This window comes from Anas platyrhynchos, chromosome 4, assembly GCF_047663525.1.
Source record: "Anas platyrhynchos isolate ZD024472 breed Pekin duck chromosome 4, IASCAAS_PekinDuck_T2T, whole genome shotgun sequence".
In the NCBI taxonomy this organism is placed as follows: domain Eukaryota; kingdom Metazoa; phylum Chordata; class Aves; order Anseriformes; family Anatidae; genus Anas; species Anas platyrhynchos.
The window spans coordinates 47,746,708-47,770,401 of record NC_092590.1 but is presented as its reverse complement, the minus strand read 5'-3'; the positions used below and the strand labels follow the sequence as shown (position 1 = coordinate 47,770,401).

Sequence of the window (23,694 nt, the reverse complement as noted above, 5' to 3'; positions counted from 1 at the left end):
GAGGGATGACAAAGTGTCCAGGTGATGCAGAATGACTGAGATTAACAGGAAGCAACTATTATATTAGGCATTTTGTGCAACAGACACCGCAGGGCACTCAATGAGGGGGTAACAAATACAACTGAAGTGATGTATTGCAACAAACAGCCCTCTGATGGATCATGTTGCCGTGGTGGTGGCAACAAGAATGGAGGGAAGTGACCGGTTACATGGCTGTTTGTGGAGAAAAGGGTGAAAGTAGACATGAATGCTGGCGTCTTCCAGGAACTGTACAGCGGTTCCCTTCCCTGCACTGAGATTTTCAGTTCATGCTACACAAGGAGAGTGAGGGCATTTAATGCATTTAATCAGTGTGATGAACGTGGGGTACTGACACATTGTTCTGCTGTTATTAGCACTGGTGGTGTGCAAACTGTGCAAGATCTATTCTGATGGCATGCGAGATGCATGCTGAGAGTCGTGCAATGCCCGTCTGACAGGTATCTGTGCACTGCCGAGGCAAACAAATGCAGTCAGAACATGAGGAGGGCTCCTTGCTCCAGCGATACCAAGATGCAGCCCTGCCTAAGCTGCAGGGTAGGATGAATAAGGTTCTCTAATGGCTGAATTTGCCTTTGGTGGAAACAATTATGCTTGTGTGGTCAGACCTAAATGTGTTACAATAATCTTAACAATTCATACCATGCTTAAACCTATTTCTTTATTTACTGTTGTCATAATTGTTCTGTTGATAGGCAGAGATAAAGCATTGTGATATATGGAGTAATAATTTGTGTCAAGAAGATGGTTGATATTAATAAAGAAGGGGGAGATGTGGGAATGTGGCCATGGGGGTCAACAAGCCCCATGGTTGGTGCTAACATCAGACTCTTAACGATGAGGCCATCAGGAATGTAAAGAGTTTAGAGCGAACAGAGAAGGGCGATTCAGGAGATGCCGTGCTGGCTTGGGTTGCTTGTTCTCCAGCCGTTAAGGCATGGAAGTTGCTGGGTGTTTGCTGTTGCTGGGCAAAGTTGTTTGACCAATGAAAAGTTGTTTTGAAAAGGGCTGCTGTGGGGAGAAGGGTATAAGAGGGGAACCTGTCCTCAAGAGAAAAAGGCAGCACGATATAATGAAGTTATGTCATCAGTAAAGAAGTAGAAAAAAGGAATGATAGGGACAGGCTAGCAGAACAGGGACCAGGACAGGAACAGGCACATTGATTGCCTCATGAAGATGGGTTCAGCCAAACTCAGCAAACCACTCGAAGCTCCTACAGAAAGGCGCTGGAAAGAAGCTCAAGCTGAGAGAAGCACACAGCTGCCCCTCGCTGGTCAGCAGTTGCGCATTATGGGGAATCATACGCCCTTAGAAACAAAGGCTGTCCTGGTAACCTTACAGCTTATTCTCCTTATGAACAATCAGACAGTTTATGATCCTGACACATGGGACCAAACTGAGGTCACGGTGTGGGACTCTGCAACTAAAAATGACAAGGTTGCAGTGGGATTGCTCGGCACCTGGTGAGCAGTCTCTGAGGCCTTAAAGAGCCCTGTGGAGCCACAGTCAGACACGTGTGGTTTGCCAGACAGTGAGGGAGCTGCGGATTGTTTGTTAAACACTTGCCTTTTAAAACTTTGCCATGTTTATGTTTCAGTTGATACCTTTTCTGATTGTACATATGTATAGGCGTACTCAGGTCTAGAATGTAAAAGCAATGGTCAGTATATTTAGAAAGCGGTTTGCTGAGTTTGGCCGAATCCATCTTTATGAGGCGATCAATGTCCCTGGTCCCGTCCTGGTCCCTGTTCTGCTAGCCTGTCCCTATCGTTCCTGTTTTCTACTTTATTGATGACATAACTTCATTATATCGTGTTGCCTTTTCATCTGGAGGACAGGCTGGAGAACAAGCAACCCAAGACCAGGCATGGTGTCTCCTGAATCACCCTTCTTTGTTCCCTCTAAACTCTTTACATTCCTGATGACCTCATCATTAAGAGTCTGATGTTATCACCAACCATGGGGCTTGCTGAGCCCCATGGCCACACTCCCATGTCTCCCCCTTCTTTATTAACATCAACCATCTTCTTGACACGAATTATTACTCCATATATCACAAAAGGAAGATTGACTGTCAGACTGACCACATTTGGTGGTCTTGGGGCCTACTGCTATTTGCTTTAGGTAGAAACATCTTCTTGTTAACCTATAGGAATGTATTAGTTCATCAGCTGAAGTACCACCTGACTAATGTTCACGTGTCTGCTATTTTGGAACAGTATCTGCCAGGGACATGCTATATTCTGGTAGTCTGATAAGGGGGCGTTGCTTGCAAACTCTCCTCTGGTGTGTGTCTCTGGGCACCTTTTGGAGTCACTACAATAATGAATACTGGATAGGAAGGAGTCACAGCTGGAGAAGTGTGGCTCCAAAACTCCTGTGACTCTGTGACTCCTCCTTGGAGGGCACACAGCTTGTTGGATTGTTCTCTGTCCTCGTTAGGTAACGTATCAGAGGGAAGGGAAAACTCCAGCGGTGCTTTTGGAGAGCTAGTATGTGCTACTGCAGGCTTATCTGTTCATGGTGTATGTACACCTGCTTGAAAGATGACAACTATATGGCCACTCGCATGCAGGAAGAGGCTGTTCAGACCTGATTGCACCCTTCCACGTTAAGGTGCAATGAATAGGCAGAAGTCAGCGCTGTGTTTGCTTCTCCATGCATAAATGGATCATGGTTCCAGTTCCCTCAAATGCTCACAAAACATTGCCTAATAACGAGTAAGTAGAATGACCTCAAGGATCAAGAGCCAAGACTGGGCAACAGTGTTTGCTGTTAACTTTAAATTTTTCAGTGGTCTTCAGATCTCTGAATTGATGCTATTTTTTCTGCTACGGAGAGCAAACAGAAACCAAAAAAGGTCATGAACCCCATGAATGATTCCAGTTTTAATGATGATGTGTCCAATTTCTAACCAGCATTTAGAAATCCCAAAGGCTGCAGAGAATGTACAAGAAGATAAGACTACTATTAAAAAGCAAGACATGCTGAGGCATAAGCATTTAAGGAAGGCATATATGGCAAATGGGAGTTGTTAATGCCTATGGAGCATTATTGGTTAGAGATTAGGACACAGGAAGCTTTGGGTAGCTTTTTCTTTAGCTTTTTCTACAAGTATTCGGAAGCGTTCGTAATCAGGGATCAGATTTGATTATCCTTTTTTTTTTTTTTTTTTTTTTAACCAAAATGGTAAAAAGAGCTTAATACAAACTGAATACCAAAGCACCCTAGTAGTAATTAAAAACATAAATTTGCCCATAAATTTATAACATTTGAAGGGTTGATGCATATAAGGTTCATTTTCTGTAAAAAACAAAACAAGAGTGCTTTTGTATTTACCAGGGTGCTATAGAGCATTTTTTGCAGCTACATGCTTAAGAATTTTACTGTCACAAAATAATTTTAAGAATTGTCATTAGTAAGCAAAAGGAGACAATTTTGTCTATAGCAAGACTCTGCAAAAGGAAAAATTAAAAAGTGTCTGTGACGTGCAGAAAGCAAACTCCACAATCAAAGTAGGTGTGTTTATTCAGCGCCGGGCGGCACGGTGGGTAGTCCCACCAAAGTCGTGTGCACCCCAGCGCAGCACGTGCCTTGGTTATAGGTGGTGAAGAGTTACATATGCATGAACTTTCTCGAGATGCCTATACATATGCATGACCTATCCCCACTTTGTATTAAAATTAATTCCAGGGAGTCATTTTCATAGATTCCTCCTATCCACGCTTGCACAGTGTTTTCTGGTAGTGGTTGCTCTGGGTCGTGGAGATGAAGATTACTGAGTCTTCCTCATCACTGCTGGTTGACTTCTCATCTCAGCATAGACTCATAAGCTTCTCAGCTTCTGCTTAAACTGCAGATTTGGTTTCAGTTTCCTGTTTTCTATCAGAGACTGTGTCTCGTGAGGAATCCCAGAGTTTTTTGCCTCAGTTTCTTTACACAACAGGTAGCGGAAGATATAGTACACATCCCTTACCTGTCTTATTTACTAAAATTCTTTTGGCTTCCTTTCACATGCTCATTAGCCTATCTTATCTACCAAAATTCTTTCAGCCCTCTCTCAGCTGAGATCCTCACCTGAGCCTACGTTACTGGCTACAGAGTGTTTCTCACATTTTCGGCTTTGACAATTAAGACTGTTGTCAAAAATCAAAATACTAACGTTTTAAACAATGTAAGAAGAAAAAAAAGTGACAACTTTTGTGAATTAGTACATAATTTCAGCAGGAAGAAAACCAGCTGTCTTATGGGTCTGGTATGAGCATGATAATCAGCTTCCTCAACGGCACTGCTATTTGTCCCAGAACAACAGCCTCCACATGCTGCAATTGCTACCATCGAATCAAACCTGCCATTAATTAGACTTGAAAGAAGATGAAAAAATGAGAAGCATGTCCTCAAATTTCCCTTTCTGGCACTGCTGACATTACAGGGGTGGTTGTTCCTCTGCTGCAACAGCCTGACTTATGCAGGTTGGTCCTTACTTGGCTTACTGCCGATGGGCTGGCACAGTTCTTGTGGCAACATGCCAGCATGTGAGCCGTCTGATTGACCAGGATCTCTCTGACCACCTTCAGAGGTTGGCTTAGAACAGCTTTAAAAGCTACAAATACAGAAGAACAAGAGTATGTTAATAGCAAACACACTTAAAGTATCTACATTTTGCTAGTTTTTAATTAGTTTTAAATGTAGTAAAACTCACCTCTGTGGGTGCTTTTTCAGTCTTTCCTGTATCATTTTAGAGGATGCTTATTAATCTTCAAAAAATGCCATGCACTTTTGTGCATTACCTGTTTCTAGCTACCTTCCCTGGCATTATTTTTATGGCATGTGTATCTACATACATGATCTAGTTTTCTTTCCTATTTTGTAATAGAGTGGCAAATTGCTTGGGCTTGGAATAGCAAGTTACAAAACACGATTTCCCACTAGGCAATCACTTCATCTCCTACCTTTCTCTTCCTCCACCCCTAGAGAAAGCAAAAAGGAAACAAAATCGATCTGTTATAACTTTACCTGACTTAGCAAAGAAGTTGATAAGTGCGTCAGTCTCGCAAGGCTTGTAGACGTCAGCTAACTGGGAGCTACAGTTTAAACGGATATTGTGTACGCGCAGTCTTCTTGTCCACTTATTGATGTGTAGAGCACACTGCAACACAGATGAGCCAATTACCATTCATTTTGAGTTTAAAACAAAAAGTCAATTCTCAAAGCTTCCACTGTGTGAGAGCCACTGCTTAGTGCATAAAAGGCATATAACTACACCCAGGGACAGCCCAACCTAGTAGTGCTGCTTCAGCATTAATGAACTAGAGGAACACCATACCTGTTCATTTTGTGGAAGTAGATTAGACTTTTACATGCATTATAAAAATTATTAGCCTTAAAAGTATATAAATGTCAAAAGTATGCAAGTATATAAAAGTATATAAATATATGACTGATTGAAAGGCTTATTACTCTCTCATTTGCTACATACTGATGGTATCATCTGAAAACAAGAGACCACTGACTGGAAATCTGTAAAGCATCCCTTGTAATTGTGTAATATTTGAATGTGCTATTAAGAAGAGTGCCCCAAAGGAACATAACTGAAAAGGCACCATACCAGGCATCAGAAGCTTGCTGACAAGTATCTGTTCATCATGTTATTAGCAACAGCAACACAAAAACTTAGTAATCTTGAAAAGTGAAGTGGATCTTCTGATATGGATAAATTGATTACGAAGTGACATGAAGTCCTTCTAACCCCGCCCCTGTATCTCATCCCTTCCATTGACTTAGATATTAAAATTGGAGGGATAATTTAAGAATTTGCTTATGACTCTAATTCTTCTTCAATATAATGTTAGCATTTAGGAAAATCCTTTTCCAAGTATGTAAAGTAAAGGAACTGAGCTCAAGCTTTCCTGACTGCTAAAATTTTGCTGGCACACACTTGTTTCTTAACACCACAATTAAAAAAGAATCTCATCATCTTGTCTACAGATGGAAAATGAAGTTTGCAGGGCAAACACCAACACCAGGTGACTGCAATCTGCCATGCACTGGATCTGCTGCATGTCTCTATCAAAGGGAAGCCAGGTAAACACAACATCTATACGGCACGCACTTTTCCTGTCACTGCTGCAGCACTGCTCCAGGAGGTGATGGCAGACATACCAAACTGGATGTTCCACTGTACTGTGTTTGTACAAGGATTAACTGCTAGACTATAAAGTGTATTTATAGGGGCAAGATAAAAGCTAAGTGGAGCAGAAATGAAAGTTCAGGTAATTCCATGGCTTAAGTTCAAGACCTTGCAAGCTGTAACATTTTCTGCCATTAATAAAAGAAAAATGTCATAACAAAATACCTAGAACAGTAAATGGCAACCTTGCATTATCTGCTCTTGGTTGGGGCACATCTTTTGTTAGGCACAGGTGTATCACACGTGTTGGCAATTAGGCAGAGAAATGCCAGTTTTAAGTATTGCCTATTCTTCATTTCCAGGAATTATTACTGAAGGAATAAGGGTAAGAAGGGAAGAACAGATTTCTTTAGTTTTGGAACAGCCTGGCATTGCAAGGTAGCACTCTTTGGCTCGTTAATTAAAACCTTACTTTATTAGTGGTACTATGAAACTAGAGTCTGTGCAAGCTGTACCTTCCTCCCCTCAGTGCTACGGCATAACATTTTTATTTTTTATTATTATTAATTTTATTTATTTTTTATTTATTTAACAAATAAATTTATTTATTTTATTAATTTAATTAATTTATTAATTACAATTTCAAGACATAGTATGTCATTAAGTTTTTTTTTTTTACCTGAATTAAGGTGCTGCTGTCTTCATTCAGTTTGTCATCATGTTTGAACTCTACCGTCACTGCCTTGTCACAGTCAACTGCTGCCATTTTTACATCTGTGGTGTTCATGTAAATGGCACCAAAGAAGCCAGTAGCCCTAAAGCCTGTAGCCAGATTAAAACAAACAAACAATATTATTCTATTTAAAAACATATTATTTTATTTAAAAATCACAAGTACAAGTGACATTATTTTGTGACTTCTTTTTTGGTCATTCAATTGTGCTTACTAAAATGGGAACCATTTCCCCTGAGGGTGTGCAGCCTCAGTCAACGGCCTCTGTGAGGACAAAGTGAAGCTGCTCTGATGGGCCATGAAGGGGTGCTGCAGCTCAGAGATGCCCCACAACCTTTTGCACTGTTCACTCGGCTGTTTTGTGTGTTTGTATTTCTCAAATATTTGCATTTGAGGCAAGAATACTGAAAAGTAGGAATGTTAATTTAATTTGAAGTAATGAAAGAACATGTAAGTGTACAGCAACAACTCCCTCTTTTGTACAATTTATTTGCATTTCTGGATGCATGCATAATGATCAGAAATCTTAATTGTATTGCAGATTTAAGTAGGTATATACAGTAGGGGCACACTCATTTTACCAGTCTATACTGTTCAAAAGGTATATAATGAAGTTAAAACAGGAAGCCTGATGTTACGCGTGTTCTGTAGAGCACTTCTAGCACTGTATTATTTATAGTTATATATTCTCATGTGCACTCATATTTATTTTCATTCCCAACGGGTAGCGTTACCTGTACTTGTCTAAACCCTCATTATTGCATCTAAGCTGGTCTTTTTTTCTATGTCCTTCCTGAGGTCGGTGAGGATCTGGGGGCTATCGCGCTGAAAGCACAAAGCACAAGGTGCAGTTCACCACGGGGTGGCAGCAAACCAGCAGAAATCCAACACTCCCCCAGTCCGCTGTGAACTCTGCCCCTGCCCTGCCTTAAAAAAAAAGCCTTAAAAATTAGAGTAGCCTTGATCACTTAGCAAAAAATGGTTTTGCAGATCAGCTGATGACACGGAGAAAGTCCCCTATTCCTCATAAAGATTCCCATGAAATTTTAAACAAAGGAGTGTTGTTATGGCTTTTCTTTTGGGGAGGAGTGTCTTTATCATAAGCATTTTTAACTGTAAATGCAGGAGTAACTGACTACCCTGCTCAGATGTCACCATATGTAGGTAAGTGGGTTTAATTTTAGATACCAACCAGCTTATTTAGAAGTAAAATTATGGTCTCAGGATACCTCTTTGAACCTGATCTGCTGTTTATACATTTTAATTTTACCCCCTGGGGTTTATAAATAATTTTTCTAGAGTGACTCTACTGTTACACTGTCAAAGCATGCTTTGAAATAAAAACAACCAAACCCCAGGTGTTACTATCTGACAGGTAGGAAACTTGCACCACTTACCTGGAAATTGTTGTACAATGTTCCTCCAGCGTACATTGTGACAAGACCCAGGGAGGCTATGTCCACGTACTGCTTCGGGAAGAGGAACAAATTCACGCAGCAGCCTTTAGCCACGCTATCCCTGGCTAAAGTCTTGTAATAATTTACTTGAGGCTGGAAGAGTGTCTGCACAGAATTCAAAAAATACAGATGTGATGACATTAGATACTGTTGGTAGCCAATCAAACCAAATACCCAAATGAAAAATAAAAATGAGACATGGATTTGATTGCAATTGTGTTGCCCCTGCTCACACATTCTATCACCACTTACATGCATTGAAAACTCAGTATGTTCTTGTAGAACTAAATCACACCTTGCAGGTAGCAAAGGCTCTGGGTGGGTGGAATTATTTGCAGCTGGTCGATTTCCTTTACTGATGGGTGTAGCTGCTTGGCCATACTTTAGCCTCAGAATTCTTGTAGGGCCAATACCTATATATTTATTCTCTATATCTAAATCGTCAGGGCACGGTATAATATGGGAATATTATATATTTAAACAACAATTCTTTGTAAAAGAAAAGAAGTGAAAAAGACCAAGGCTGTACTAGAGAAATTCAGTGTAATAGCAGTCCCCTGTGAACTCCAAGTAGAAAATACCTTTTCTTTATCTGTATTGAGTAGTCTTTTGTCATCTCTGTTTCTCAGCTTCCCTGGTGCTTCCGCAGTTGGCAATGAAGAATAGAAGATAAACAATTTTCCAGCACATTCTGCAGCCTGTTGCAAAGACATCATATTGACATTAATTCTATTTCTCAGATAAACAAGCCTAATTTTCATTCATATGCTGTGGTGTCTCTGAGAACAGTGTAAACTTTCTGCAAAAGTTCTTCAGAGCCAAACCATTCAGTTAGTCCTTACACTTGATAGAAGTGAAGTCCCAAAGCAAACTGGGAATTTTGTGTCAGTAAATAACTTAGTGTAACATAGATCCTTTGGATCATGCACTGGTACAGTAATTCCTACATGGGATGCTAAATTACTCTTAAAAAGTAGTCTCTAAATAATGCAAGATTGACTTACCACCATATGCATCAAGAATTACTGACACTGCTTTTGACAACGTGTCTAAAATGCATATGCTCTCATTAGTGTCTGCAAACATCTCTGGAATCTGGTCCAACAAGCTATGAAAGAAGAAAAGTTCAGTGTCTCAACTAGTTAGTGTATTTGGGATAATCCCCAAAAATGTGACATACCAAGTCTTTATAGAGGAAGTTCTTTTCCATGCAAGTTTATACTTAAAAATTTTGATTTCTTAGGATTCCAGCCAGAATAAAATGAAACATGAATTTTAAAATTCTATTGAAATGCATTATTTCAAAGTTGATAACATAAAGGAACATGCATTAAATCAAAAATAGCTAAAAATAAAGGAGTTCTAGTATGGATAAAGACTTAAGAGTCTTTAGATCATACCTAGGCATGCATCACATATATAGGAGGAAAACCAGGAAAAACATGCAACATAGCAGAAAGCCACAGCCCGCCCTCCCACTTCTGATGAAGCAGAGCTGAAGATGCCTGGCTCACAGCTGGTCTAAACAGGCTTTCAAATTCAGCATTGCGCGTTGCTGCTACATTTGCTTCCCCTCAGAGGTGGAAATATAAGACTTGATGCATCTGCTGACTTGTAAAGCATTTCAACAAATTCATGCATCCTCCAAAACCCCGTAACACAATTGACTAAAAGGGAAAAAGTCTATTCTAAGCATTCAGCTCTTATTCCAATATGGAATTATTGTACTTTACTTGTTAACAACAGATCGTGATTCCTGAAAGCTAACACGGAAACCATCCAGCAAAGGAACAAAAACTTCTCCAACACCTGAGACCACCATCATCTGAGGCTGAGCTAAGTTGCTTTTTACTTTAAAGAAGTGGATGGCCTTGTTATAAGTGACAAAACCAACTCGAATTGCTGAGGATTCTTCTTGCTCTTCTCTGTGAGAAAAACAAAAAACAAGTGGTTATAATTTTGAAACTCTGGCCTTGCAATAGAAGCATTCATTTGAAATACAGGGCTGCTTTCATTATCTGTACTGGGAGCAACAAAGCAAACAACCAACCAGATGCAATTGCCCTAGTCTTTGCCTCAGGTCAAATTAAAACAACCATATTAAATCAACCATTGCAAATTTATTTTATAATATATATTAAAGTCAACCCTATCAACTGTGCATCCCATTCAAGCAGGCAAGAGTATCTAAGATAAAGAATAGACCCTGTCTTCAAAACATGGAAAAGAGGGAACAGGACAATCCTTTACAAGACACAATCAGAAAATCAGCTTTATTTAGAATACATTGTAATTCAGTGACACTCACTATCAATGCCTGGAGAGAACAGTTACTAGGCTTGAATAATGAATGTCTGGTGACTTTCAGAGTTCGGTGGCTCGATCTTCTGCTTTGGCAGGACTGCTTTTAAGCAGCAAAAGGTCTTGGATCCCTCAGTCGTGCATCATACAGAAAATGTACTATAGAAATTTCTCGTTATTCCTAGTGTGTTCCCAGGCCAACTAAAGCTCACAAACCGCTGCCATGAGCTACCCCTGCAAGAACACTGCAAGCAGTGAGCTCAGGAGCTGTTTTTCAGGAGGTAACTCCCCTAAGCACTAGTTACTGTGTCATTATTAGCAGTATCATTAATAAGACTAATGAGACCAGGTTTGCAGCCCTAAGTTTAGTAGAAGGCAACTGTATTCCAAAAATCAGTCTTAATTACTTCTAAAATAGCACATACTCTTAGTTTTACAAGCTTCATCTAAAACCTTGAGCTTGGGAGGGAAACCATTTTTCATTCAATAAAGAATGCTAATCCACCATTCCTGCTCTGTGGAAGCAGCTGGATGAGAAAGGGGCTACCTTTAATTTAAAACAAACCAGTATTCTGTATGAACACATTCCATAAAGAAGCATTTTAAACAATCTCTCCGAGATCCTCTAACTCAACTAGATGCATCCTTTCTGAATGCAAGTCTCTAATCATTCCTAGCAATCAGACACTACTATTTTCCAAGTAACATGATTAACAGGGAGCATTCAGGACAAGTTATTACTAAGTTTAGGCACATATAGCACTCTTCTACTTCGAGAAGAAATAGCCACATCATCCTACTGGTTCCAACACTTTTACATAGCAGATATTTGGGACAATTTCATCAGACAATTACAGTGTGGCAGTCTGCACACTTTATACAATTTGATTTCTTCTATCATTGTTTTAAAGATCCCTTGTCAAACACAGCAGTTGATTGCCTGTGCAGCTAACACACTTGGTTCTTTTTAACGTCTCAGAAGGAGATGTCTGAATCAAATGTACTCAATTTTTTTTTAAGTTATATGGCTAAAAATCATATTGGTACAAATAGCCTGATTCTCTGAGGTCAGGAGCAGAATTTCTGTAAGCACATTTCTCTGTATTTCTCTAAATAGAGAATCAGTGTTCTGGTTTAGAACATCTAAATTTGAAAGTGTCTGCCCTAAAACTTCTAGCAAGCAAATAACGTGTTTTCTGCTATGCTGCAAATCTGCAGAAGCATAAGGCCCTTTTAACACGAAGTCTCTAGACACCTAGCTTAGTCCATTATTTGCTAGCTTTAACTTCTCACTTCTCAGCCGTTCTCACAGGCTTACCTGCCACAAGCTGCTACACCAGTGGCCTTTTTGTTACACATTGCTCTGTTAACCAGAAGTCTTTCCTCTTAAAGAATTTGGGCTCCCGGAAATCTGAGCACAGGGTGAATTCCCAGCACGATGTTTTCACCTCATGTGATAACAGCAGAATATTTTTGCAGGTGTCTTTTTTCAGCAACAGAAAATGAACACACAGTGAAGTTCGTGTCTTGGCACCAAAATAAAAGTTTCACCACAAATGCTGGTGGAGTGAGTGCCACCAATTTTTAATTCATATTGTTTAAAGGCAACAGACAACTCTGAAGCAACTCACAGGCCTGCTCTTTATTTATTTATTTATCTTGCTTTTTTCAGTGGACATGAAAACTTTGTCCATGCAAACAGGGTATTTAGCAGTAGATATCTGCAGAGTGCTTGTGAGGAAAAGAGTATGTATACTATTTCTTGTGATGTAGATACACTTGCTTTCATTTTTCCTTTACTTTCTCTATTCAAGACTAGGTGTTCCTAAACTGCCAATTGTTTTTTGCTACTATGCTCGCGGCCTTTTATTATCTTCAGAGTCATGACCAATCCTGATAGAAAGCTCTGAGATATGTTCAGGACAATATCAAACACTCATGTCTCCAGTGTAATCTTCAATGACAAAGTGCTCCAGGGATGGTCTTACATGGGCATCTAACAAACTAACTCCCCACCCTGAACTGGAATTTCTTTCATGCACAGAGATCCAACAAGCACATAGGATAAAAAGATTTTTAACATATCCCAGATTATCTCAAGGATCTTGTCTCCCACTCTTCCTCACTTTGCTCCCTCTGTTTCTTAAGCCTGTTCTCCCTCTACAAACACTGTTATTTGGAATGTGTTTTCTTTCTGTATGCTCTTTGATCCTTTTGTATGCCTCAACTAAGTAACACCTTGTCTACTTCATTTTTTCAGTCTGACTTCCACTGCTTTCATTTAACTGTTGGCATTATTTAAATGTTAATAAAAACTGCCCATAACATATCATACTAAAAACTACACAAAACCACACTAAAGTAATATACCATGATTAATACAGATCAGTATTAATAGTACTACTACACGTTTAATGCTGACATCGCAAACGTGCCATATTTAACAGAATATCAGTTGCCTAAAAGATTTGCTAGCCTCTCAGATACATACCAGGGCAGAAAAATCTCACAACAAAGCAAGCTAAGAGATCTGCTGATTAACAAAAAAGAGCTAAAGATATGACCCACCAACACTGGCTTTAGAGAGACTTTACTTTCTTGAGATTCTGGTTTGTGGTATTTCTCTGCTTAATTTAAGGAGAAAAGCAGTACTACAGTAAACAGAACTACAGAAAGTAAAGTCAAAACCACAAGCTGGGACTTAGCTGATAACACCACTAGAGTTCAGTACAGGAAAAGAAAAGAAAGGATGCTGCATGTTCAATCAGTGCAACACATTCCTTCTGTTCATAGAATAAACCCAGATATCAAACTGAGTTTTTCAAAAACTGTCAGCAATTTTAAAATTACCATTTAGTCACTATCACCTCAAAATGCCTGTACTGGAAATTCTGTCATTTTTAGCACTTCCTTGGTTTTACCTCTCAACATGCATAGCTTCTTGAAATCTGTAGTATGGTACATTGAGCAAAACACACTTATGTTTCTTTACCTTGGAAGCTTATCTAGCAGAGTCTTCCTGTTCCTCACTGAAGAGTTCAACTAGGCCACTGTTTATATTTCTGTATGATACATCAATCACGAAGATATAAGCTGGTGGATTTGGAGGCTTGTTATCCTATGGAAAAAATATTGACAGGGAAAATTAGACAGTGTCATGTTAATGTTGACTGCACAGCTTCTTAGCCACAGTTGTACATAAGAGACATGTAAGTAGCATACATATTGTGATATACACTACTGACCAAGCTTCTGTGACTATCAAGATGATGATTGTTTATTTTTGTTTAAAAAAAAGCAATGTAATGCTTACAGATGTACCCAGGAAGATCATATAGAGTGCACATAGCAACAGAAATCACGATGGGCCCAGCCATACACCTAAGTTCGTTTTTTCTAATTCTGATTAAGATGAGTAGTGGTCGTTACCTGGTGTCAAATTCAGGACAACTTTTCCATTATAGTTATTTATGCTATTTCACTGCCTTCATATAAAGGATTCTGACCACCTACCAAATTATACTCATAACAAAGAAACCACAGAAAACTCCATCTAAGAAAAAATCATCTAATCCTTGAATTATGACTTATCCATAGTCATATCCTCAGAACACATAAAATTAAACATTATACCCTTGATCTCACTTCATCTGAATCATGTAAATCAAGATCAACTTGTCAACTAAAACCAGACAGTATTGTTCTGTTTTCTGTATTTGTATACTAGTTTCAAAAGACATATCAAACATTACTTTCTGAACTCTCGTAGCACATTGCTATTTATAAAGAATTCCTGCATAATTTCTGACAAATATATGGCAGAAATGAGAACTAGTGCTCTTGCCACATCCGCTTAGCAGGAGCACAATAACGCAAAACAGCTGTTATTTGTTAACATTTTTTGTAGCTGTTCATCCTTGTCATTTGATAAGCACAAAAGGAAATGGCTTTTCAGTTCTGGTCTTAAACTGATTTATAAAAGAACTAAACTTTTCTAACTTGGAGCAAAATGAGAAAATTATTATAAAATAATGTTAACTTCTCTAAAATTCAGTGACTTAACGTTTCCAGTGTGAATGTTGATTTTATCAGAGATTTATTTTTTGTATCATTCTGCTGAGTCTATGGGAGAGGTCTTTGCAACAAGGAGACAAACCATGCTAGATGGCTTATCACAGAAGCTCCCTCATTGAAACTGTATGGCAAATTCACTGCACTGAAAGCAAGACTGTGATGATGAACACAGGGTTACATGTTAGAGAAAAAGAACTGTGAAAACGGCATGGAGCTGTTCAGTATACACATTTTCAAAAGCTTAGCTGCAGAAAGCAGCAAAGCTACACTGAGGATCCCACATTATTTCTGTAATGCCCCATTACAGCCACTGAGTTCTCTCCTGTCCTGAGGTTTAACGCAGATGTCAATGGAATCTCTAAAGGCAGTCTCCGGGATTTCACTGGACTTCGTGAGAGACCAGAATTAAACAACCCGTTCATTTCTTCGTACACCAGCAATAATCTGATGGTCTGAGGAAGTTACTTGTACGTACTTCAAGGCTTTGTTGGATTGAACCGCCTTTCATAATTTTATCATACCCACATTCCACTGATGGGAAGAAAATTTCACCTTCTTTCAGAAACGACCAAAAAATATGTCCATGCTGTGGGCAGGTGAGGTCACGCTAGGAATTGAAAAATTTTGTCAAGTTTGAAAAGCTTAAATAATTTGTGCTTTTGGCAGTACAAAATACATTTATCTAATAAAATCAACTACAAATACTTCCAGTGACTTGAGTAGACTTTGGAACAAGTTCTTAACTAATTTAGTATTAGGACAGAGAACTCATTCCATTATAACTTACTGGTCAGAACACTAAAACTACTCATGCCAAGAAAAGATTCAGATTCCCATGCTAAGGTTTGAAAAGCTGAGAAGGCAATTCAGGTGCATGTCTGTCTGCAAAATTAGTAAGTCATGCAGCTAAAAACCAAAACTGCATCACAGAATTTGAACTATAACCTCTGAACATTCTCTACATCTTTCCAAGGACCAAACCCGCACCTCAGTTGAAGATTTGTGATCCATGACTTTGAGGAACTTTTGATTACTGTTAGTTGCTAGTCTCCAACACAAAAGAGCAAAACATTATTGTAAGCTTAAATCCTCCACATCTGAAAATTTCCTAAAATGTTCTTGGACTCTGATATTCAGCTTATAAATGCATTTACTCCAACATAGGTATTTAAAGGATTTTGTTTGTGTTGACATAAAATCATAAATTATTTTGTGCATTGGAAATACTCAGCAATAATCCAAAGTAGCAACGTATTCATATGATCCCACAGATAGCTCAGGTCTTTCATAATGGTCTACCCGTCAGACAATGTGGTCCAGATGTTGAAAGAAGAACAGTGGGACTAAAAACCAATACAAGAGCAGGAAAAAAAATGTTTACAGTGTGGAGAGGAACAACCCAACAACTCCTTTCAAAAGTTACCATGTGGTAACACAGGCTCCTCTTTATTGATCAAGGAGGTGTGTAAACACTTCGCCAGGTTATAATATTTTTTTCTTCATGCTGATTTAAGAAAACAAACAAAGCTCACAACATTCTAGTAATGCAAGCTCGTCTTGTATTTGGAGAATACAATCCCCCCATGAATGTCAATTTTCTCTTGTCTCTACCCTGTTAAGCCTGAGTAGGTAAAACTGATCCAGGTTATTTCCACAGGCAGGAGTCTGCTATCCTCAGGCTACAGATTAAATTATGGCTATTTTGTTAGAAAGATACCATCTACTCAAAGCTTAATTCACATCACCGGAGTTAAAAACAGAACTTTTCCTAAAGCCTGTGCTGCTTTATGCAACATTACCACTTCACTGGAAATAGCTCTGCAACGTTCACAAACCTGGCCTACTGTACAGCAAGCTGCCTTCAGTCCATAGCTAGTCTAATGGCTAGTCACACTGGGAAGAGTCACCTCTGGATTTTAGCTCTTTTTTTCTCAATCTTTACACATTTAGAATGTTATTTTTTACATTTCTGTCTGTTCAAAGCAGGGTATGCAGAATATCTACCTAGTTTTTGGGGCATTTTAAGGTCTCATTAATGTTTTTAAGTGTTTTCCAATGTGGATAAAAGACACTACTAATACATGTACAAAGCATGATTGAAAATGATACTGCAACTGAAATGTCTTAAAATGTTCATAACAGATTCAAATTTCTCTTTATGAGAGTTTAAATTGCTAACAAACTAGGAAATTTGCTATCTGCTATGCTTGCACAAACATCAGAGCCTCAGGCAGAAAAGAAGTTGGAATGAGCCTGTCAAGGTTCACGTTTCAGAGTTGAAAAGATTACTGTATTAGGGAAAGCACTATACCACTGTGATCCAGCTGAGGAAATCCAACTTGATACAAATGTCTAGAAAGGCTACTTCTGGCAAAGATCTGGGATTTAGCCAAGAGCACAAGAACAGTTATGAGTCACATGCAGCACACTTGAACAAATATGGCATGGTATCTTCTGTGAAAACCAACACTTGTCACAGGAAGATTAATAGGCTATTTAACCACTGTATCCACAGTCGTGGCCAGGACTAGTCTAACATGGTTCTAAATAATTCTTTGCTGAACATTTAGATTTCTTGAAGAAATTAATTTCTCTACAAAAAAGTTGCTTTTGGTTAGCAATACAAGCAACTTTATATCCTATGCTGACGTAGTATTTTAAAATAAACTTTTGACCATAACAGACTGGACTTGGAATTCATGGTTTAGCATTATTTTTTCTTATATTTATTTTTAAAAACCGAACTGAAGAAGAAGTGTTTTAAGTATTTTTACCAAGTAGTATTTTGTGTTGTTGTTTTAATTTGTGAAATAGCCCTTGCCACTGCATCTCACTATACTATTTTCAAGTCATCTAGTCAGGAAAATCACTTCAGGGATACAGTTCCTTTTTAGTTTTATAGAATTTGTATGGACCACAGATCAGAGAAATATCACTTCCCATCATTTATGCAATTGCAAAATCCACACTGATACCTTCTTCCATCTTCAATAAACTGCATGAAGGGACACATGTAAGCTTTGCACCTGTTACATCAGATTGGTCCAGTCTCACCATGGTTTGCAACATAAAGAGGTGTCTAAATGAAGGGGTACATGAAGTTATAAAAAGCACTGCAAACTTGAAACCAAATAAAGTGAGCTAGAAAGCTGCTGCTCAGCCTTAACACTTGTTAGATTTCAGCTGACCAAGAAATTGTTGTTCAGCATTTATTCAAATTCTCCAGTACAGCTGGTTCAACCTCATAGGTCCCCTAAAGAACTTAATTTTCAAGCTTGCAAGCTCCCTATTTTGGTATTTATCAGAAAGCAATAAAGGATCCATACAAGGAGCCTACAAAACTTTGAAAGCATTGGAAGTTCAGGGCTCTAGGCTGACTTTCTCCAGCAAAGGGTTTTTATAGCTCAAAAGGGAGAAATCTGCTGGGGTCAGGTATTTCGCCTTCTCTATCAGATTGAGCTTTTCTCAAATAAATTTGTTGATACTCACTGATTGCATGCAGCTATTGCAAACAGGTAGTTACTAAGAAAGCTTCTAATATTTTCAATTAAATGCCCTTCCCCCTAATGCTGCTGTGTTACATGCTATACTAAGGTTTAATGCTGCCAGGGTCACCAGCTAGAGTAGAAGATTTAGAAGTACTAATATTTACTGAAGGAAAGAACATACAGTAAACAAATACAGTATCTCAAACACTTGTCAGCTTAATTACACTGACCATGCTTGCTTATAGCCTCTGCCAAAAACCACAGCTAATGGAAGACATTTTCCAGATGCCTCTTGCAGTAATAACTGTGCAGCAACTGAAAGATTCCTGTAATTGTAATTTATGTTACAAAAGTCATACTTGAAACCACCGCACAAATGGAAGTTTGTTCAATTATTTGTGAAACTCTATGGAGCATAAACAAACGTGGTTTTTCTTTTTTCTTTTTTTTCTTTCTTACTCCCTTCAACCCTAACTAAAATCTCTGACTGTAAGAGTAAGAAAATAAATCCAGAGTTGGGCCCCATGATAGATCTCTACAAGAGGAAGAACACTGACAACCCTCGAATGCTAGAACTTTTCCACTAGCATATTCACTTATTTAAAATTATTGTCTCTTATGGAATGGACATATTTAATCTATTATACACTTTTATCTTTTATTGGAGCATAAGAGTCTTTGAATACCTAGAGAGTCATACATGTTCTTCTAGCATTCACTGCTTACATGTATTTTATTGTTTGTTTATATTTTACAGAGACAATTATTTTACTTATTTATTTCTCCAAAGGATTTGATGCTTTTTGCCAAGAACTTACTACACAGTACATACGGGTAGATTTTACTACATGGGTTTTAAGTGATCCCTCCTGCTCCACTGAGATAATACATTGCTTCATGTTCTTTCTTCTACGAAAACTGAGTTTAACACAAATTGACACATAATGTCAGTTGGCAAACTATCAGGGTCATTTTTCAGACACTAGAGCCTTGGCTATAAAACCTGCTTACTAGCCACAATAACTTAAGTTTTAGAACTTCTGGGTTTTGTTCATTACTTGGCAATTTTCTGATTATCATTCTGCTGTATTAATTTAATGAGGCCTGGATCTGGCTTGCCATTAATAATACAGTATCTGAACAGGTAGGGAAAAAAGACACCCTTACACAACACCCCATGTATTTATACACATTTTTTTAGTGATTTTAAGCCCTGTTCTAATACACTTAATGTTATTCAAGAGCAGAGAAAAATTACTCTCAAATGACCATATTTTGAAATACCTTATTAAAATTAAGATCTTTACCTATAAAGCATGAATAAGAAAAATCATAAAAATAAATGCCATAAAGTTCAGAGCCTAGGTAGCAACATTCTTCTACATACTTAATAAATTACCTTTTTAATGACAGCAGAAACAAAATATTATTTTTTTCCTTGTCTTTCCATTTCTGGAGTGGAAATATTTATCTTTCATCTCCCTTAAGCTTCATTAAAAAAATTTACTTATTACGAAGTTTTTTTTAATGTGGTTTTAGAGCCCTAATAGCCTACGGGTTACTAAGATCTGCACGTATGTTTAACTTTCTGCATCAAACGTTCTTCTTGAAGTCAACGAGACTATGTGCAGTGCATGAAGTTAAAATATGCTGTCAAGTTTTACAAAACCAGTATTCCAATCTTATGTAGAGAAATAAAAGATAAAATACCAATAAAATCATACTGGAGAGGCTGGCTATTTTTAGTTTCCAAAAAACTTGCAAAAACTATAAAACAAAACAAAACAAAACCCCAAATCAATGGAATTAAGCCTAACTAAGAAATGCATGCAATAGACTGAAGGATTTTGTCTAACAGAAAAATCTTGAAAAAAATACCTGTTTTTTTGATTTCTTAATGTGAAATGTCCATTTACCTTTCAGTATTTTCTTAAAGTAATTTAAACCACTACATCACTAATGAACATATCTAATAATAAACCATTTTACATGATAATTTTTGAATACAGACTCAGACTGAAATCATCCAGACCCACTTCTTCACAACACAGTTGTTACACAAATTCATTTCTGTTTGGGTGGGTAAACTGCTATTACATTTCCAACTGTCAATTTCCATTAGAGTCAAAAAACTTTTTTTTCTTTTTAATACCTAAATCTTATAGGAATTTACAAAGATAAATGATGTACAAGCATTTAAAAAGAAAAAAAAAAAAACAAAAACAAGTCTACACTAATGAATACATAAAACAAAAACTGTTGCCATCCACAGCCCAAAAGAAATGGTGCTAAATGGGAAAGCCCTGCTTTCTAGGCTCCACAGCCTGTACTTCACTCTCTGTAGATGTCACTGTACACCAGAAGATAAAGGGATCTGTTTACGGTCCCATGGAACTCAGTGGCAAACTTTCACAGAAGGAGGGGATTAAGATAAAATAAAAAAAACTCAGATTCCTTTTTTTTTTTTTTTTTTGAAACCAGTGCAGTATTCCTTTTCCTTTTGCTTCTCCAGCTATAAACTACCAGCATTTTCCTTCTCTCCTCCTGTAATTTTCTACAAATAATAAATGAATCAATTTAGGTATCTACCATAACTATTCGAACATTTGCTGTATTTGTGTGTTTTGTTCTTGCACCTCTCCTACTCCTTTATCTCCTCAAAATCCTTTCCCCAATTTACCTGTTTGGATCACCTGACTGAGCACAGAGACAGTCCTCACAAAACTGGACACGTAAGCATTGACTGTCAGCTTTCCAGCACTATCAAATTATAAATATTTATCAAAACCGATGACTAAAACTACTACTCAGTAGGATAAATCTGACCTCGTAAATAGATTCCTTTTATGTAAGCTGGAGGACTGGAGAAGCAGAAAGAATCAGCTGCAGTGGGAGGCAGAACAGTATGGTTTTCTGTTAAAGGGGATTGGGCAGAAGAGATGGAAAACGCTGTGGAAGACCTGCATAAACTTTCCCTTCTCTGAAGCCTCAGGGCCCCACTACAGTGCAAGCCCTGAAAGCTGATCTGATAAACTATAACTTATCTCACTATTAGTCCAAATATAGCTGGGATAGCAAGAGTTATTTTGGAAATATTTCAGCCAGAACATCTCTCTGGAGTCAGCGCTGTATCAGAGAGCAATAGATAGGCATTGGTGGCACTGCTCCAAGATGAAATACATCCATAAAAATTTCCAGAGGGACTATAACCTGTGCTTTAAAGTCTCAGAGAGCTGAATTACTATTGCTTGCTATAAAAGTGAAGACCTGACCTACTCCTGAGGGTTCCCTGTGATGCCTGCAGAGTATCACTGTTTTCATATTGCAGGATCAGGGCCACAGCTGGAAATTATAAGTGTAGGAACAAGGACTGCGATGAAGCTCAAGTTCATCATGGCACATCTCTGGAAAAGCATTCTGAAGAGAAAATCAGAAGAGAGTCTCTGGAGAATGAAAAAGAGGTATATGCAAACAGTGATGAGAACTAGCTATTTATCACACAACAAACTGAAAAATATACACCATCTGCTTTAATTGCCAGACTCACATACTGGGCTACAAGAAAACCTTTCGTAGCTGTGCTGCAAGTCGAATCTCCATATGCAACATACAAAATGCCTTTGCCTCACAGCCAGTGTGGACTCCCCACAACATACACCCTATTAGTACCTGATGAATCTGCATTAGGAGCAATATTTTTGCCTAGAGTTTGACTCCATGATCATTTGAATACGTTTAATACCCCAGCGCTAAAATGACAGGAACATGTATTGAAATGAGACCCACACAACTTGCAAATCTGGCTACATCCAAGGGGAACACGAAAACTTGTACCAGGATTGTACCAGCAATTTTCAGTTGCACCAGTACCTCTATCACAATCCCTTCCTCCTCTTCCCCACCAGATGAGGAATTTGCGACCTGTTTTGGCATATACTTTTGAAGAACTTCACTGGTTTACAGAGATAGCTGCTCTATGCAATGTTACACCGTATACTATACATGACAAATTGCCTGTTCAACTGCAAATTATCTCAGTACAAATGATTTTGAAAGCACATCCCTTGAAAGAACCATATTTAGTATCTGAGATTTCAGGAGACTAGTTAATTGATGTGTTTAGATGAGGGCTATTTGTTTCTAAAGGAAGATTATCTCACGGGTTCGGAAAGCTGCACAGATACATATCTCTTGATGACTTATAATATGATAGTTCCTTAAAATTACATTCTACAGTACTCTAGCATATAAAGCATTTTATACTTCAGTACAGCAAACATTAAACACAATGTGTTTGCACAACTGATTACCTGAAATAAAGACACAACTGCCAGTTACTCAATTCAGACAATTCATCCCACAGACAAGCTGTGTGGGGCAACAAAATCCAGAAAGGCAGTGTTTCTAGAGCTATTTACATTGACATTCATGTAAGTCTGATTATTAAAATATTTATACAAGCATTTTAAGAGAGGCTACACAATATAACTTTTTAATGATCAGGGGGAGATGATTGTTGGCCAAGGTCAGTACCGCTGCCCCATGCAAATCTGCAAATCTTGAGCTTCATTTGTACAGTAGAAAGGTAAAGTCCACAGGATAATCAGAAAATTTTGAAATGTAGCGCTTTTTTTTTGGGGGGGGGGAATGACAGGGACAACAACAACAACAAAAAACAACCCTAGGTCATGAACTAAACTGCCTGTGTTTTCTAGGACTGTTGAAGCATTTTGTTCTCTTTTATTATACCATCACAGATTGCTTTTGAGAACCATTAACCAGTCAACAACAATCCCCGGGTTTTGAGTTGCTTTACTGGTTCACATTAAAATGTCATGAAAGCATTTCCCTTTGTGATGTTCCTACTGTCTTTTATCAGAAGCCATTCCCTCTGAAGTCAGAAGCAACTTTGCTGATTATTGATTTCTGGATGCTGAACACTATGAGCCTCTTCAGCTGATATGACTCGAGCCAGTCTGTACTGCATCCTCTAAAAAGGTCATGGCAGGTTCATATATTTTCTGTAATAATGCTTTTTCATCTATTTTATTTGTTTGCATAATGCAGCACAGCTGAAGCGTCAACCCTATGATGCAATCTCTCTTAGCTCTAACCCAATTTTTTATAAATCTCAGTGAAATGCAAGGAGTATGTTGAAACCTTCTTGTTCAAAAATCTTCCGCACCCAGGCCAAACATGCACCTGCATACATGGTAGCAGGAAAAATACTGGGGCATGGCAGGTGAACTTCAAGTTGGCACTGCACAGGAATAAGAACCAGCATGTACCAAAATCAACAGAAAGCTAATCAATGATATCAGTGCATCGTAGGTCAGACTATCCACAAAATATTTATTCAGTCAGCGTTCCCTTCTTAAGGGGAACGTTGCAACTTACTGAATAGAGCTAGTAGCATGAAGAGTGCAAATGCAGGCTTCTCTAATCAAAAGTAGAAGGATTTAAAGAAGTTTG

At 38.2% G+C, this 23,694-nt stretch overlaps 1 protein-coding gene across 1 annotated transcript in view; it reads right to left on the bottom strand.

Annotated features, from left to right (window-relative positions):
- Positions 1 to 3,549: 3,549 nt before the first annotated feature.
- Positions 3,550 to 23,694, bottom strand: part of LOC101792755 (protein transport protein Sec24D) — a 124,940-nt gene continuing 104,795 nt past the window's right edge. The window contains 11 exon segments of the mRNA XM_072037507.1: positions 3,550 to 4,642; positions 5,056 to 5,163; positions 5,166 to 5,193; positions 6,849 to 6,991; positions 7,637 to 7,727; positions 8,300 to 8,464; positions 8,941 to 9,088; positions 9,402 to 9,467; positions 10,093 to 10,284; positions 13,653 to 13,681; positions 13,683 to 13,778. Coding sequence (XP_071893608.1) covers positions 4,437 to 4,642; positions 5,056 to 5,163; positions 5,166 to 5,193; positions 6,849 to 6,991; positions 7,637 to 7,727; positions 8,300 to 8,464; positions 8,941 to 9,088; positions 9,402 to 9,467; positions 10,093 to 10,284; positions 13,653 to 13,681; positions 13,683 to 13,778 — 1,272 coding nt within the window. The 3' untranslated portion in view covers positions 3,550 to 4,436.